The 17,779-nt window shown below is 37.6% G+C and overlaps 1 protein-coding gene and 1 long non-coding RNA gene across 3 annotated transcripts in view; both read left to right on the plus strand.

The window, feature by feature from the left end:
* Positions 1-3,758: 3,758 nt before the first annotated feature.
* On the plus strand, positions 3,759-4,481 carry LOC121385565. The gene is made up of 2 exons (XR_005959551.1): positions 3,759-3,819; positions 4,167-4,481. It is a non-coding gene; the product is annotated as an uncharacterized LOC121385565 (long non-coding RNA).
* A 4,700-nt stretch (positions 4,482-9,181) lies between these two features.
* The window catches only part of LOC121369166 (E3 ubiquitin-protein ligase TRIP12-like), a 129,485-nt gene continuing 120,887 nt past the window's right edge, over positions 9,182-17,779 (plus strand). The window contains exons 1-3 of one of the 2 annotated variants that reach the window (XM_041494070.1): positions 9,182-9,294; positions 11,616-11,741; positions 16,393-17,184. In XM_041494070.1, the coding sequence (XP_041350004.1) occupies positions 11,653-11,741; positions 16,393-17,184 (881 nt within the window). In that variant the 5' untranslated portion in view covers positions 9,182-9,294; positions 11,616-11,652. The remainder of the gene's footprint in view (positions 9,295-11,615; positions 11,742-16,392; positions 17,185-17,779) is intronic. The other variant, XM_041494078.1, reaches the window with a different exon arrangement.

Below are 17,779 nucleotides of genomic sequence, written 5' to 3' on the forward strand. Positions count from 1 at the left end.
CTAATCAAAACAGAACTTAATGAGAAAACAGAACCATTAAACAAAAATTAATAACAAAACAAAAACCAACAGAAATAAATGGTGAGAGAAAACTTATCAGATTCTTCTTCTTGTACTTCTTGTTCTTCATTCAATGTTTTATAGCCATCTGGGTGTGGCGATGAAGTTCGCCATACAGAACAGATTTGAAAACAATAACTGAACAAAACAGAAATCAATCATGAAAAAAGAGAACAAAACAGAAATCAATCTTGAGAAAAGAGAACAAAACAGAAATCAATCTTGAGAAAAGTTTTTTCTCTTCAATAATGAGAAAACAGAAAAGCAAAACAACAGAACAGAAAACAATGATAAAAAAACCAAAACAGAATTAATAATGAAAAACAAAAATCAATAATGAAAAAAAAATTCAGTGCAAAAATCAGAAAAACAGAACAGAAATTAATGAAACAAAATAACAGAACAGAAATTGGTGAAAACAGAACAGACCTGAACAGTAATTAACATGACAACAAAACACATTCAAAATCAAGAGACAACAAAACCACATTCAAAATCAATGATGAGTATATAAATCGATGCTGAAACAAAATATACTCTGCAAAACAAGTAGGGGAACCTGAAATATTTATGTTAATATCAACTCTTAGACTGAACATATGTTTTGACCACAGAAATCCTAGTAAAGAACGTTAAGGTCTGTTTATCAACACACCGAAATACATTCCATAGTTTGCACGTGCAGCACGCAGTTGCCCCGTATACGTGCGTGGGGTGTCAATTCTCGATTTTGACAATTTCCAGGAAGGTCCATTAATCAATGTGGAACATTATTTCTGTCAATCTTTTTCATTCTGTTGATCATACAGTTGTTATTGTTTTGTTTTTAGTAATTTTTATTGTTTGAATTTGCGATTTACTGATAATAAACCATCAACTTTCAAATTTCACTTCTGAACCCAATCGTCCTTCATCATCTGTGGTGGTCATAAAACCTACTGCTATACTGAACTACCAGTTGTAATGTTTGCCCAATTAATTCACTATTATCATATAACTATTCACCACAGCTAATATACCTTACAATTTTGGCAATTGTAAATTCCTATTAGTGTTCCCCTACTTTTTGGAAGAGTATAGAACAAAATCAGAACAGAAATTGATGGAAAAATTAGAACCAAAACAACAGAAATTAATAATGAGACAACAGAAGAAACAGAACACAAATTAATGACGAGAAAACAAAACAGAAAGCAGGAATGAAAAACAAAACAGAATTAAATAGAAATTAATAACTAGAAAAGAGAACAAAGAGAAATCAATGATTAGAAAACAGAACTAACAAAAATCAATGAGAAAAGAGAACCATTAAAGAGAAATTAATAATAAAAAATCAGAACCAACAAAAATCAATGAGAGAAAACAAAACAGACTGTTTTTCTTCTTCTTCATCCGATCTTTTTATAGCTATCATATCAGCAATCCGGATGTGGTGAAAAAAACCCACAAAAAAATAAAACAAGAACAAAATAGAAATCAATAAGAAGAAAACAGAACAAAATATCATCCATGAGAAAACTGAACATAACAGAAGTCAATAATGAGAAAACAAAACAAACAAAACAAAAATCAATAATGAGAAAACAGAACAAACAAAAATTAATGATGAATAAAGAGGAGAAAAAAAGAAGATGAAAAACAAAACAAACACAAAAGAATCAATAAAACAGAACAAAAAGCAATAATCCGAAAACATAACAGTACGAAAATCAGAATTTTTTTTTTTTAACTTTTATTATTTAATTTTTTTTAATGATAAATCAAACTGAAATTATCTACAAAACCCCCCCAAAAAACAATGTCAATGGAGGCTGGGAAGGACTAAATTAAAAAACAAAAAACAAAAAAAACAACCCCTCCCCCCAAAAAAAAACAACAAAAAAAAACAAAAACAAACAAACAACAACAACAACATACCACCATTTGTTAAAGAGAGGTGGGGGATCTAGCTCAGTCGGTGGAGCACACACCCGAGGTGTTTGTGTCGAAGTAGCCCAAGTACTCATTATGAGAGCGTGTTTATGTCCAAATGTCCGTCTAGATCTCTTACAGTCAGAGTACCCGGGCTAGGGTCGAATGATCGTATCCGTATCCCCTCTCTATTTGGATCCCCCCGTCCCAAATAGTGTCCCACGAATGGTATATAAAATGTCATGGTATGTGCCGTCTAGTCTATGAAAAAGTGCAATAAAAAATCCCTACTAATGGAAAATGTAGCGGGTTTCCTCTAAGAGTAAGACTATATGTCAAAAATGTTTGACATCCAATAGCCGATGATTAATAAATCAATGTGCTCTAGTGGTGTCGTTAAATTGACAGAACAAAACGAAATTAAAGAGCTAAGCTTATATGGGCGTTGGAAGCGGGAGAGGCTATTAAAAATATATAGAACTATTAGAAGTAATCGATCTATCCCCACCCAAACTTTAATATAGAGTATTTTTAAAGACAGTTCACTGGCCTATCCGAGTTCAAATCGAATCAAATCAGTTTATTCATAAGTACATGAGTTCAAAATCATACACACACACATCACCCCTTAGCGCAGTTATTGATATCTTCCCGACGGCTCTGAAAATATTGCGTTGCCAGTAAAATCACCGATATTGGCAAACCGGAAACAAAAATCCCAGTAAACTAATAATTTATAAACAAACCAAACTTACTAAGTCGCAATGTTTTGATGTCCTAATAACAACCATGTGACGTAAAAACATTGATGACGTCAACAAAGCCCGTTGTTAACGAGAGTGTTATATCGCCTAGCGAGCTGAGCGTCCCCACCCACCCCTCGCAAACAGTTACTATTAACACTGGTAAAGTCTGTTCTCATAGTATTTTTTATATATTTTTTTTTAGATTTACTTTATTTTAGATGTGAATCTGTAGTGAAAGTAACATATTCTGCGCTATTGCCGCATTTTCACAGCGAGGTTCCACATGAGAAAGACGCCGAAATATGGTCATGGGGCAACCAAATGTGACCCCACTATATATAGCTGTTTGGCAGTAATGCTAATACATGGGCGTACATAGGATTTTGAAAAGGGGTTCCAAAATAGATTGCAGAGATATTGCGCATATATTTCTATGTTGAGTAAATATAATAATGTCAGATATCAATGTCAGATATATTAAATTATAAAAAAAACGATTTCAGGAGGGGTTCGGTCGAACCCATCGACCCCCCCCCCCCCCCCCATGTACGCCCATGTAATATGAACAAATAAAGTTATCCAATTCGCACATTTTCATTTCATTCTGGCAAAATTCAGCTTGCCCCCCCCCCAAAAAAAAAGGAAGCCCTACGCCTATGATCACAACAATATATGTTTAATATATAGCACCCCCCTCCCCGAGGCTACACACTTTTTTCTGTCAATAAAACTAAATTTGCGACAGTAGAAACCACCGACAGCACAGTACAACAAACAAAAACAAAACAAAAACAAACTTACATCGCAGACAGCCATGTGACGTCAATGCATTGATGACGTCAACAAAGTCCGTAGCCAAGGAAAACGACAAATACTTCCCCATCTGCCTGTCTCAATTCAGTCAGTCTCTCTCTCTCTCTCTCTCTCTCTCTCTCTCTCTCTCTCTCTCTCTCTCTCTCTGGAGCTTCCTATAAAACTGAGGCGGGACGTAGCCCAGTGGTAGAACGTTCGATTGATGCGCGGTCGGTCTATGATCGATCCCCGTAGGTGGGCCCATTGGGCTGTTTCTCGTTCCAGCCAGTGCACCATATCAACGGTGATGGTATGTGCTTTCCTGTCTGTGAAATAGTGCATATAAAATTATTAAATACCCCTTGCTACTCATGAAAAAATGTAGCGGGTTTCTCCTCTAAGACTATATTCAAAATTACCAAATGTTTAACGTCCAATATATAGCCGATGATTAATAAATCAATGTGCTCTAGTTGTCTTGTTAAACAAATCAAACTTTAACTTTTTCAATAACCGATGATTTATGTACTCTAGTGATGTCGTTAAACAAAACAAACATTAACTTTAATTTTCTATTGTCTCTCTCTCCCCTCCCCTATCTCCGCTCCCTCCCCCACATTCTCCCTCTGTATTTAAAAAAAACCCACTTTATTTTAGGTATCAAATCTTAACGATGATGCTGGGACTCGAACCTGTGGCACCGAATCGCCCGCAAATTGCAAGACTAACCACGATGCGCTCTGAGTTTTAACTGAACCACCTGCCTCGCTCAGTGTTGGAGCAAATCTGCAAATTCGAGCAAAATGAACTGTCCTGAAACCATTTCACCACGTATTACAATCATTCTATCTTCAGTATTAGTTGTAATATATGTAAAACGAAAAGAGGAAGAAAAAAAAGCGTAACAATTCGTGTGCAATCTTAAATTGTTGTTTGGCAGTAATGCTACTTGAATAAACGTGGTTATTCAGATTCGGGCATTTTCGTTTAATTCGTGCAAAAATCAGCCTGCCCCTCTAAAACAATGAGAGCCCGTACCAGTAGCGGATCCAGGGGGGGCTCCAGGGGTCCGGATCCTCCACTTTTTGAAAACCGACCATAACCTTTCAGAAATACTGCATCCGCGCCGCGTACGCCTTTTGGGGTGGGTGTCACTTCCACTCGATCGATTTTTTCCCCTGCCATTTACATTTTATATATTCAGGACGGATGCAGAATTTTTCTAGGGATGGGGTGCAACATGTAAAAAGGCACCCTCAGCTGAATATTATTATTTTAAACATTACTACATATATTTTGTTCTCGGGATGCTAGGAAATCCTGTCTGGGATGATGCATAAAAAAGATCCCTTGCTATTAATGGACAAATATAACGCGTTTTCTCGCTAAAACTATATGTAAAAATACCAAATGTTTGACATCCAATGGCCAATGATTAATAAATCAATGTGCTTTAGTGGTGTCGTTAAACAAAACAAACTAAATTTAACAATTGTTGTAAATTCAAGACAGTCCCTTTAAAATGTAGTCAAATCAGTGCGGAAGTCTAAGATTTTTTTTATTATTATTATTTTTTTTAATAGGAAGTCTAAGAATGACTAATTTAGCCATGAACTTTTTTTTTTAAGTTAACATTTTGACAAAATTAATGACTCTTATCATTATTGTATGATTTTCGTAACCCTAACCCTAAATGTAACCCATTTTCTTTGTGGGAGAGGTCCCCCATAACCCCTATTGACTGTGGTTGCATTCAATTCCATAGCGCCATACCCCAAAATTAGTTTCTGGCAGAAACACTGCAGTGGGTTAGTGGTTAGTAGTTAAATAAGAGATAAGTCGGCGCAGTGGCCTCAAACCTACTCACTGAGTCGTTAAAACTCGCTCTGGGTAGGAGTCAGCCGGTACCGGGATGCGAACGCTGTACCAACGTTTTAATTACGATAACCTAACCACTATGCCGCTGAAGTCGGTGGTATCCAGTACATGGTATGGGTATGAGAAATGTTTGACGTGCTTCCATCAGAAAACTGTTCAAGCACGCCTGTCGTGGGCACAAGCTCTCACTTCGCCAGAGAGTTCTGCCCAAGACAGGAAAGCGACCAAGGAGTAGTGGAAGGGGTATGTAAAGTGAGTGTGATCACTTTAGTAGTATTGGTAGTTTTCTAAAATAAATGTATATATATATACACATGTACATTCTCTTGGAATATTTTGCTCCTAGAGAGCACTTTGAAGTTTATTGAATAATACTTTTGGAACCGTCTTTAAAAACACCCTGATTAATATCTCATATATTTATTTAAATACTTGTGTGCGTGTATATATGAATAAACAGTGCATATTTATATTTTGACTACTTTACCAATGACAACAAAATACATACGAAGCATTGGCTAGAATGAGAACAACCCATTGCGTCTATTGACGGGTCTCTACTAAAAGGGCTGTGTGTGTGGTACATGCCCCCTTGCCCCCCCCCCCCCCACTTCCTACGCCAATACATTCGTAGACATATATCGATTTATTCTTGATAATTCTTACATCCACTTATCCATCCATCCATCCTTTAATCCATCTATCCATTCATCCATCAATCATCCATCCCATGTGTCCGTCATTCAGTGATGCGTGATTCATGCGTGCGTGCATCCAAGTGGCAACCTTTCAGGCTCGTAGGAACCGAGGGTGAGGGGTGGGGGCTGCGCACTAAAGGTTGTGCCCCCCTCCGATATAAAGGTTGTGACCCTCCACTAGAAGTTGTGCCCCCCACCTCCTTCCAGATATCGTTCCTACGGGCCTGTCACTGACGTAGCCAGGATTTAATTTTGAAGGCCTCCGACATTGGAGAGGTGAGGGGGGAGGAGGGGGGGGGCACCCCATACTGTCTATGACTATGAGTCGTGTTGTGGGGTGACAGGTAAATATAAAAGGCGGTGAAACAAAACGATGGTGATTGGGGGGGTGGGGAAGGAGGGTATGGTCCCCTCGCTACGCCAATGCGACCAACTTCTCATCCATCTAAAACTGGCCTAAACCAGAGTTCGACAAATCCGCTAGCCCGACGCCCGTGGCTAGTGGTTTATAAGTTCGGGCTAGTGAGAAACGCAAAACCACTAGCCTGCAGGGCTAGTGGTTTCCACCTCACTCCTTATCGCTCGATCGTGTTGGTTTTTTTTTTTTTTTTTTTTTTTCTCTCGGCTGAAATTTCGTTTAATAAATTTGATTGTGATGTTTGTCATCGAATAATATCAACAATGCAATCAGTATATAATAATAATCCACTTGAATTAGGTCTGAAAACTGCAGTAACATGCTATCTCTACATCGCCACAGTTACAGCATGCATTCAATGCAAACAATGATTGTTTATTTTTGCCATTTCAAGTTTTTGGCACAAGAAATAAGTCTAATGACATGCGTGTTTTGATTGGTTGGACACGTCACGTGGTAGTTAATCTCGCACATATGTTTTAGGCCAAGAACTTGGAAATCACCAATCGCGACGACAGGTTAATCTGAATCAAGTAAACCCCAGTCATGCTTTGAATTTCAGTTTGTTTTATTTACCTATTGTTTTCTAATTTAACACTTCGCTGACATGTGGTTATCGGCAATCAGGAAAACAATTTACTTTAATGGTAACCGCACATGCAATGACTCTGCTTGGCCTATTGGTATTACGTGTAGCGGTCTGGATAATGCGTCACAGCTGCCGATACAATATGATACCTTTTTTGTTCATTAATTAACAACGGATTAGATGTCGCCGTTATATTCTTTTGATATCAGTCTGACACGGGATAATGCCCAGTATTTGAGCAATTGGCATCACCGTCCCTGGCAACATAAATAGTAGGGCCCTAAACGTATAACCCCAAATCAAATGTATAAACGTTTTTAATTTTTTTTTTTTTTTTTTTACTAACACTCTCCCCACCCCTCTCGTTGTGAGCACAGTTTCTGGCCCTAGTCAGAAATCGTGCTCGCAATGAGCGTGCTTGAACATTAAATTGATATAAGCACGTTAATTCCCGACATCTGACCTGACAGTCATTTGTGGGCATACATACATACATACATACATACATACATACGTATAACCCACTACCGAATACACTGAACCATGTATTACCGTGTGTCATACTGTCGTACCCTCATTTAAATTTAATTATTTTGATAGTGGTTTTAGATATCAACCATGAGTTTGCTCAATTATTTTTCCCCGGAGGGAGGGCAAAAGCGAAAACGGAACAATGACAATGGATCACACTTGACAAAAAAACAAATGTACAACACGACAAAAAACTGAAATTTACAACATGATTTAAGTGGGTTTTTTTATTTTACTGTTATACTCGAAAATGTGTTATGTTAAAAAAATTATATAAAAATCCAACTATAATTGATCAGGAATTTGGGCTAGTGCTTTATCTTGGTGGGCTAGTGGTTTTCACAAACCCACTAGCCCTGTGGCTAGTGACTTTTAAAAATATTTGTCATACTCTGCCTAAACCCATTGATACATCGTTGCGTCCGTCCACCTGTTTATCCTTCCGTTCATCCATTCATTCATTATCCATCCATTCTTCCACCATCTATCTATCTATCATCCATCCATCCATCCATTCATTCTCCATCCACCCATCCATACTTTCATCCATTCATTCATCTATCCATCATCCATCCATTCATATGCACTCCATCAATCTATCTATTATCCATCCATCTTCCCTCCCTCCTTCCATTTATCCATACATCCATTCATATTCATCTATTCATCCTCCATTCATCCATCCATCCATCCTTCCATCCATCCATCCATCCATCCATCTGTCCATTCTCCATCCATCCATTGATCCTTCTATCCATCTATCTATCTATCCATTATCCATCCATCCATTCTCCACCGACCCCACCCGTCCATCCATATAACCACCCATCTAGTCCGATACGTCTGTTGTTTTGACGACATGTTGATCCAACTACCATCCATCCATACATTCTTCACAGTGGCGGATCCAGAAAATCCACGGGGGGGGGGGGGGGGCAATGATATGAGGTGGAATGCCAAGGAAACTTTGGGGGAGGTTTGGAGGGGGATCGTAAAAAATGAAAATTAATATCTAATAAAATTATAACTATCGCAAAATTTAGGGGGGTCCCGGGCCCCTGCCCACCCTAGATCCGCATCTGCTTCATCCATCCATCCATTATCTTCCTCCATTCATCCATCCATTATTCTTCCTCCATCCATCCATTCAACCACCCACCACCCGTGCGTACATCAAGCCATCAAACTACCCATTCATCCAGTATTGTTTTTTAGTCTTTGGCGGACAACAAAGACAAGTTTCATATAGGTCATAACGCAATGTGAAACGGCCTTATCATCATCAGCAAAACCCCATCATAGTTGACAAGGATTCTATATTTAGCCGCAGCTGAGCGATAAATTTCCATCGTGAGCGATTCAAAATTAAATAAAAAATATTTATTTAGCACTGTCTTATTAAAGAAATAAGTAGAGTGGAATATATATTTTACGAATGAAATAACTAATACAATGTCAGACATAAATAGTTGCCGTTTTTCTTTTACGTGTAGATTTTTTTTTATTGTTTACAAAAATATTTTTGCCATAGAACGGAAGTGAAAAAATAGATGCGTGCGCATAATCTGCGGAAGATCAAGGAAGATTTTGAGCTGAATTCATGTTTTAGATGAGCAAAATCTGGATTTAACGGGGGTCTTCAGTCCTTGTTTTCTCACTGATCATACTCTAGTATGTAAAGATCATTTTGAAAGTGAAGCTATAGAATTAGAAGTCTTTTTGAAGCACCTTTAGCTAGTTGTTGTAGCTCATAGGTTCATCTCATTTCTCCCGTTTCCAGGTTTCTGACTTTTATAAATTCATAAATGGTCCAGACGTGTCTTTTGTTATTATACACAGTAGATTGTAGATAATTATAGTGTATGTTCTAAAAACTACACGTACTTTATTATTTAATAAACACTATGAAATATTAATAATAGTCGTTACTAACCTTTTTTGGGGGTTAATGTATGGGGGGGGGGGGGGTCGACAATAGTCGGTCACTTTTCGCATCCTTGTTTTGGCTTCCTATACAATAAATAAACCATATCCAGCTGTAATTTTTTATATGATATATTTGACAAAAGCTACTTTGTATTTCGTTCATCTTTTAAAACTTGAACTTTATATTTTGTCTGAATTATGAAAAATAAAAACATACTGACCTGTAAACAGTGTTGTCTACTTATAGAATATTGACTGTCACGGTTAATAGACAAGTTTTTATTTTTATGTCGCAAAGCATTGTAATAATATAGCTAATTTTTAATTTGAATGACGTCAGTATTCCAATGACATTACTTTGCATCTCGTTACAATAACCATAAACTGAATGCATGTTTTTGTTTTAAGAACACTGGAAAAATTCCAATGCAAAATTGCTATTGAAAATATTTTGTTTGAACATTACTAATGCACCTGAATGTGTTTGGAGAAAATCTTATGATTAAAAAATTGTACCTTTTACGAAATACGAATTTCAAGAGAAATTATGGTAAGATATATTATATAAATTTATTGTTTACGAAGCCAAAACAAGTGTGCAAAGAATGACTGTCGTCGACCTTAAAAACAATGTGTATGTGCTATTAGAATCCTGGATTTGTAAATCAAGCCTCAATATTTGTGCAATAATTTGGCACAACGATTTCTTCCACAATTCCACCTTTTGTCATTGGAATGAATGAAAATAGTTGATCGCTCAAGATGGAATAACAGGCATTGAAATAAGAATAGTGTTGCTGTCTGGCAACCCACTTACGACAGAAAACGTCTACGAGTAACCATGTTATGACACATTTATTGTGTTTACAGTTAATATTATTTTGACTAAAGTCTTTTCACAGACACCCTGATTCTTTGTTATTAATTCATATCATTGTACTCTCGATCCAGCCAGTGCACTATGACTGGTATATCAAGGCCATGGTATATGTTATCCTGTCTTTTGTATTGTGCATATAAAAGATCCCTTGCTACTAATGGGAAAATGTAGCAGTTTTCCTCTCTAAGACTATAGGTAAAATATACCAAATGTTTGACATCCAATAGCCGATGATTAATAAATCAATGTGCTCTAGTGGTGTCATTAAACAGACTAACTCATATCGTTGTACAGATCTTATAGTTGTATGTGTTTTTTGTGAACACAACTGATAAAAAGTTGGGGGGTTTACTTTAAATAAGACAGTATGTCACCTGTAGTAATAACTTTGTAGTAGTATTTATTTTTATAAAATTCATCATTCACAATGTACATATTTGTAGCTTCCAGGAACTATAACATTTTAAAGAAAATAACCAGTGTTCAAAGTAAGCGCTTGTCTGTTTGTCTCTACAATTGAAAATCTATTCGGACAAACAAAATGTGCATCAGTGGTTGTCCAGTGGACAAGTAGAAATTTTCAGTGCACTTTCATTTTGAGCAATCACAAACATCATCCTAGTACTTGAATAAAACAAACAATTTATTTTGACAAGTGAAAATATTGGCCGACAAATAGGTGTCTAGATCTGTTTGTCCGGTGGACTAGTAATTTTTTTTTCTTATTTCTATCACTGATAACTAGAAACCTGCTCAACTTACTTGACTTTTTGTGACGCATCTTATCATTTGTTCTTCTTGTGGCATTACTGTTCACATGTATTTGAGCTGTAAAGATAATATTGTTGATTTGCACAAATTTCAGTTGTAGTGTCCACAAATGCATATGATTTTGTTTAGATCTTATAAATGTATATAAAAATCAAATAAAAAAATATCTTTATTTAATAATAAAAATGGGAATTATTTGCATTCAAATTGGGAATTTTTTACTCCCAAAATTGGGAATAAAAAATGATATAGCCTTTGCGAAATGGTGCTGATAATCAGAGTCTAGAAACAGCTGATAAAACCATGAATTGAATTGAATTAAGAAAAAACGAACTGGCAGTAAACGAAGATGATTACATTTAATCTTATGATATTGATGACGCTTTAGTTTAGAAACTGTTGTTTTCTCTTTAAGTAGGATTCTGGCATGAGCCAGATAGTGCTTGCCGTCTATGGCCGAGCAAGCTGAAAGTCAGCCTGGGGGGTCACGCAGACGGACACATCGTCACGGCGGGACTGAACAACTTTCCAAGTTATTAAGGTAAGCCAGCTTCTCTTTGGGGCAAACCGTCCTCAGTGGCGTCGTGGTTAGGCCATCAGTCTACAGGCTGGTAGTGGTAGGTACTGGGTTCCGATGATAAGATAAAAAATCAATGTGCTCTAGTGGCGTCATTAAATAAAAACAAACTTTTACCTTGGGGCAACCCCTGCAATTGCCCACCGCAATCGGCAATGTTGTAGAGATTTCAGGCACTTTTCTCTTGCTGTAGACTATATTAAAAATGCTTTCCACTGCATGCTTTTTGACATGGATGTTTTCTTAATGAGGTGGGACGTAGCCCAGTGGTAAAGCACTAACCAGATGTGCGGTCGGTCTTGTATCGATCCCTGTCAATGAGCCCATTGTGCTATTTCTTAATCCAGCACGACTGGTATGTGCATATAAATTATCCCTTGCTAGTAATTGAACAAATATAGCAAGATTACTCTCTAATACTATAATAATGTCATAATTACCAAATATTTTACATCCAGTAACCAATGATTAATAAATAATTGTTTTTTAGTGGTATTGTTTTTTTAAACAAAACAAACTTAAACTTTGTAACTATTCTTTGACCTCTTTTTTTCAGTAGTGTTGAAAGAAAAAAAATTCTTCTCATGAAACATGTGCCTTCATCTTTATTTCATCAGTGGTCACCTAGTTATCAACCAGTGCCGCATGACTGGTACATGAAACGGGCCTCTGAAAATCTCCAGAATGTTCGTTTCATTTGCACACTGCTCGTGCAAATCTAATTTTGAGAAACATGTTTTTTCTTTTGTGCATTAACTTTAAAGATATTTACATGAATGTAATAGGATAGGTGAGCAGTCTGTTTAAGATCGATCCCCATCAGTGCACCCATTGGGCTATTTCTTGTTCCAGCTAGTGAACCATGAATGGTGTATAAAAGATCTCTTGCTACTAGTGGAAAAAATGTAGCGGGTTCCCTCTCTAAGACTGTAAAATTTACCAAATATTTGATATACAATAGCTGATATCAGTGTGCTCTAGTGGTGTCATTAAACAAACCATTTTTTTCCATGCAGATTATGTATTATGTAGACCATGCTGTGCAATAAATATTAAATCTGCTTGGAATATATTTAGTCCTCTTATATCCATACTGGCCCATCTGAAGGGGACTAGGTTTAGTCTGTCTATCTGTCCCACATATAGTTTCTAGTCTCTTTTCGGAAATTCCTCAAGGTACTGAGCTGAAATTGTGTGTATAGCTTTATCATATGAAGTTGCAGAACAAGTTTAAATTCCATGGGGATTGGCCTAGTTTTGATAGTTATCACGGCTAGCTCTGGCAGTCGCCAAATTAGCCAATTGCAAATTTCAGAAACAATTGGCGAATTTTATTTTAATTTGGTGAATTAATTTCATATAAAAATTGATATATTGTCAGAAAATAACTGGGTTTGTGAAATTGTTTAAGTTTAGTAGATAATTTGGTGAAATTGTCAGCTGACTTGGAGCTAGCCCTGGTTGTGGTCCTTGAACTTAGGAAATAACAACAATGTGTTAGGCCATGTATTGCTTTAACAGTACTCACAGAATGGTTGTCTTATGTGTTAGGCCATGTATTGTTTTAACAGTACTCACAGAATGGTTGTCTTATGTGTTAGGCCATGTATTGCTTTAACAGTACTCACAGAATGGTTGTCTTATTGGTTAGGCCATGTATTGCTTTAACAGTACTCACAGAATGGTTGTCTTATGTGTTAGGCCATGTATTGCTTTAACAGTACTCACAGAATGGTTGTCTTATTGGTTAGGCCATGTATTGCTTTACCAGTACTCACAGAATGGTTGTCTTATTGGTTAGGCCATGTATTGCTTTACCAGTACTCACAGAATGGTTGTCTTATGTGTTAGGCCATGTGTTGCTTTAACAGTACTCACAGAATGGTTGTCTTATTGGTTAGGCCATGTATTGCTTTACCAGTACACACATAATGGTTGTCTTATTGGTTAGGCCATGTTACTGCTTTAACAGTACTCACAGAATGGTTGTCTTATGTGTTAGGCCATGTATTGCTTTAACAGTACTCACAGAATGGTTGTCTTATTGGTTAGGCCATGTATTGCTTTAACAGTACTCACAGAATGGTTGTCTTATTGGTTAGGCCATGTATTGCTTTAACAGTACTCACAGAATGGTTGTCTTATTGGTTAGGCCATGTATTGCTTTAACAGTACTCACACAATGGTTGTCTTATTGGTTAGGCCATGTATTGCTTTACCAGTACTCACAGAATGGTTGTCTTATTGGTTAGGCCATGTATTGCTTTACCAGTACACACAGAATGGTTGTCTTATTGGTTAGGCCATGTATTGCTTTACCAGTACTCACAGAATGGTTGTCTTATTGGTTAGGCCATGTATTGCTTTACCAGTACACACAGAATGGTTGTCTTATGTGTTAGGCCATGTATTGCTTTACCAGTACTCACAGAATGGTTGTCTTATTGGTTAGGCCATGTATTGCTTTACCAGTACTCACAGAATGGTTGTCTTATTGGTTAGGCCATGTATTGCTTTACCAGTACTCACAGAATGGTTGTCTTATGTGTTAGGCCATGTATTGCTTTACCAGTACTCACAGAATGGTTGTCTTATTGGTTAGGCCATGTATTGCTTTAACAGTACTCACAGAATGGTTGTCTTATTGGTTAGGCCATGTATTGCTTTACCAGTACTCACAGAATGGTTGTCTTATTGGTTAGGCCATGTATTGCTTTACCAGTACACACAGAATGGTTGTCTTATGTGTTAGGCCATGTATTGCTTTACCAGTACTCACAGAATGGTTGTCTTATTGGTTAGGCCATGTATTGCTTTACCAGTACACACAGAATGGTTGTCTTATTGGTTAGGCCATGTATTGCTTTACCAGTACACACAGAATGGTTGTCTTATTGGTTAGGCCATGTATTGCTTTACCAGTACTCACAGAATGGTTGTCTTATTGGTTAGGCCATGTATTGCTTTACCAGTACTCACAGAATGGTTGTCTTATTGGTTAGGCCATGTATTGCTTTAACAGTACTCACAGAATGGTTGTCTTATGTGTTAGGCCATGTATTGCTTTACCAGTACACACAGAATGGTTGTCTTATTGGTTAGGCCATGTATTGCTTTACCAGTACTCACAGAATGGTTGTCTTATTGGTTAGGCCATGTATTGCTTTACCAGTACACACAGAATGGTTGTCTTATTGGTTAGGCCATGTATTGCTTTACCAGTACTCACAGAATGGTTGTCTTATTGGTTAGGCCATGTATTGCTTTACCAGTACACACAGAATGGTTGTCTTATGGGTTAGGCCATGTATTGCTTTACCAGTACTCACAGAATGGTTGTCTTATTGGTTAGGCCATGTATTGCTTTAACAGTACTCACAGAATGGTTGTCTTATTGGTTAGGCCATGTATTGCTTTAACAGTACTCACAGAATGGTTGTCTTATTGGTTAGGCCATGTATTGCTTTACCAGTACACACAGAATGGTTGTCTTATTGGTTAGGCCATGTATTGCTTTACCAGTACTCACAGAATGGTTGTCTTATTGGTTAGGCCATGTATTGCTTTACCAGTACACACAGAATGGTTGTCTTATTGGTTAGGCCATGTATTGCTTTACCAGTACTCACAGAATGGTTGTCTTATTGGTTAGGCCATGTATTGCTTTACCAGTACACAGAATGGTTGTCTTATTGGTTAGGCCATGTATTGCTTTACCAGTACTCACAGAATGGTTGTCTTATGGTTAGGCCATGTATTGCTTTACCAGTACTCACAGAATGGTTGTCTTATTGGTTAGGCCATGTATTGCTTTACCAGTACTCACAGAATGGTTGTCTTATTGGTTAGGCCATGTATTGCTTTACCAGTACTCACAGAATGGTTGTCTTATGTGTTAGGCCATGTATTGCTTTAACAGTACTCACATAATGGTTGTCTTATTGGTTAGGCCATGTATTGCTTTAACAGTACTCACAGAATGGTTGTCTTATTGGTTAGGCCATGTATTGCTTTACCAGTACTCACAGAATGGTTGTCTTATTGGTTAGGCCATGTATTGCTTTACCAGTACACACAGAATGGTTGTCTTATTGGTTAGGCCATGTATTGCTTTAACAGTACTCACAGAATGGTTGTCTTATTGGTTAGGCCATGTATTGCTTTACCAGTACACACAGAATGGTTGTCTTATTGGTTAGGCCATGTATTGCTTTACCAGTACTCACAGAATGGTTGTCTTATTGGTTAGGCCATGTATTGCTTTACCAGTACACACAGAATGGTTGTCTTATTGGTTAGGCCATGTATTGCTTTACCAGTACACACAGAATGGTTGTCTTATTGGTTAGGCCATGTATTGCTTTACCAGTACACACAGAATGGTTGTCTTATTGGTTAGGCCATGTATTGCTTTACCAGTACTCACAGAATGGTTGTCTTATTGGTGGTTAGGCCATGTATTGCTTTACCAGTACACACAGAATGGTTGTCTTATTGGTTAGGCCATGTATTGCTTTACCAGTACTCACAGAATGGTTGTCTTATTGGTTAGGCCATGTATTGCTTTAACAGTACTCACAGAATGTTTATCTTATGTTATTGATATATTTTTCAGTGAACCAGAAGATACTTCAAGTAACTACTCTATCAAAGCTAATTCAAAAAGTAAAAGTGACCTGAAAGTGAACAGAAAACGTTCGGTGCAGAATTTGGGTGTTAAGACAGAAGAAGAAGAAGTCGACTCGCACATCAAGGTGAAGAAGGTTGCCAACAAGTCAAAGTTGAAATTTTCTGACACGGTTTCAAAAAAGGGCAAAGGTTTTCTTCCCTTCAAGAAAAGCCAGACATCGAAGGTACTACTACAGCCGTCTGCTACGGTTTCCGTGGAAGGCTGCGGTACCAGCCAAGCTATCGCTCCAATCAAGGACGCAAAGCTAGATTCTCTATCCAACAGTCCATCGAAGTATAGCCCAATCAAAAATAAACTGCGATCAAATTTACATGCAAAATTGTGTGACGGCATTTCTTACTGCACGAAGAGAAAATCGAACAATTTCAGTAACCAAAAAGACATCTCTACTAAAAGTACCAACAAAGTTAAAGGAGGTGTAAACAATTTGGTGTTAGTCGGTAAGAACAACTCGTTCATCAAGAAGGCAGTGGAACTGCCCAGCACCTCGCAGACAGCCGAGAATTGGGTGGCTGTTCCGAGCAAGCGCAAGTGCCTCAGGTCATCTGCCGTGTTCGAGAGTGATCACAATAAGGGAGCGGAAAAAGCGACCTCGTCGGGCTCCACTACAAAGGCTGATTCGGCTGGTTCTTTGAAGAAAAAGTCCGGTACAGTCGAACAGGGCATTTCAAAGAGAGACTCGAGAGGCAAGAAAACGGGATCTTGTGCAAGTAGCAGGTACGGTTTTATTTATTTACACAGTGCACAGTAGCCCAGTGGTAAAGCATCCACTTGATGTGCGGTTGGTTTGGGATCGATCCCTTTCGGTGAGTCCACTGGGCTATTTTTCGTTCCAGCCAGTGCACCATGACTGGTATACCAAAGATTGTGGTGTGTGCTATTTTGTCTGGGATGGTGCATGTAAAAGATCCCTTGCTACTAATGGAAAAAAAAGTAGCGGGTTTCCTCTGTAAGACTAAATGTTTCACATCCAATAGCCGATGATTAATAAATCAGTGTGCTCTAGTGGTGTCTTTAGATTAAAGAAAACAATCTTTAGATAGAAACCAATCGGGGCTCGAAATATGAAAGAAAATATGACCAAATATTAGCAGGCCAAAAGAATTCTGTCCAGCTAAAAAATATATATGGCCTGCTGGAAATAAGACAACATGAGGTCAAATTAAGAAAATGTCCACGGCAAAAAAACCATCATTGAAAACCCCCACTGAATATGGTCCAAGACAGAAAAGTGCCATGGAGAATTAAAAAGTCCACATCATTGCCGATTGCCATATGCAAATCCAGGGTAGTTCAAGGAAGGATTTCGGAT

The sequence above is a fragment of the Gigantopelta aegis genome, chromosome 1 (assembly GCF_016097555.1).
Source record: "Gigantopelta aegis isolate Gae_Host chromosome 1, Gae_host_genome, whole genome shotgun sequence".
Classification (NCBI taxonomy): domain Eukaryota; kingdom Metazoa; phylum Mollusca; class Gastropoda; order Neomphalida; family Peltospiridae; genus Gigantopelta; species Gigantopelta aegis.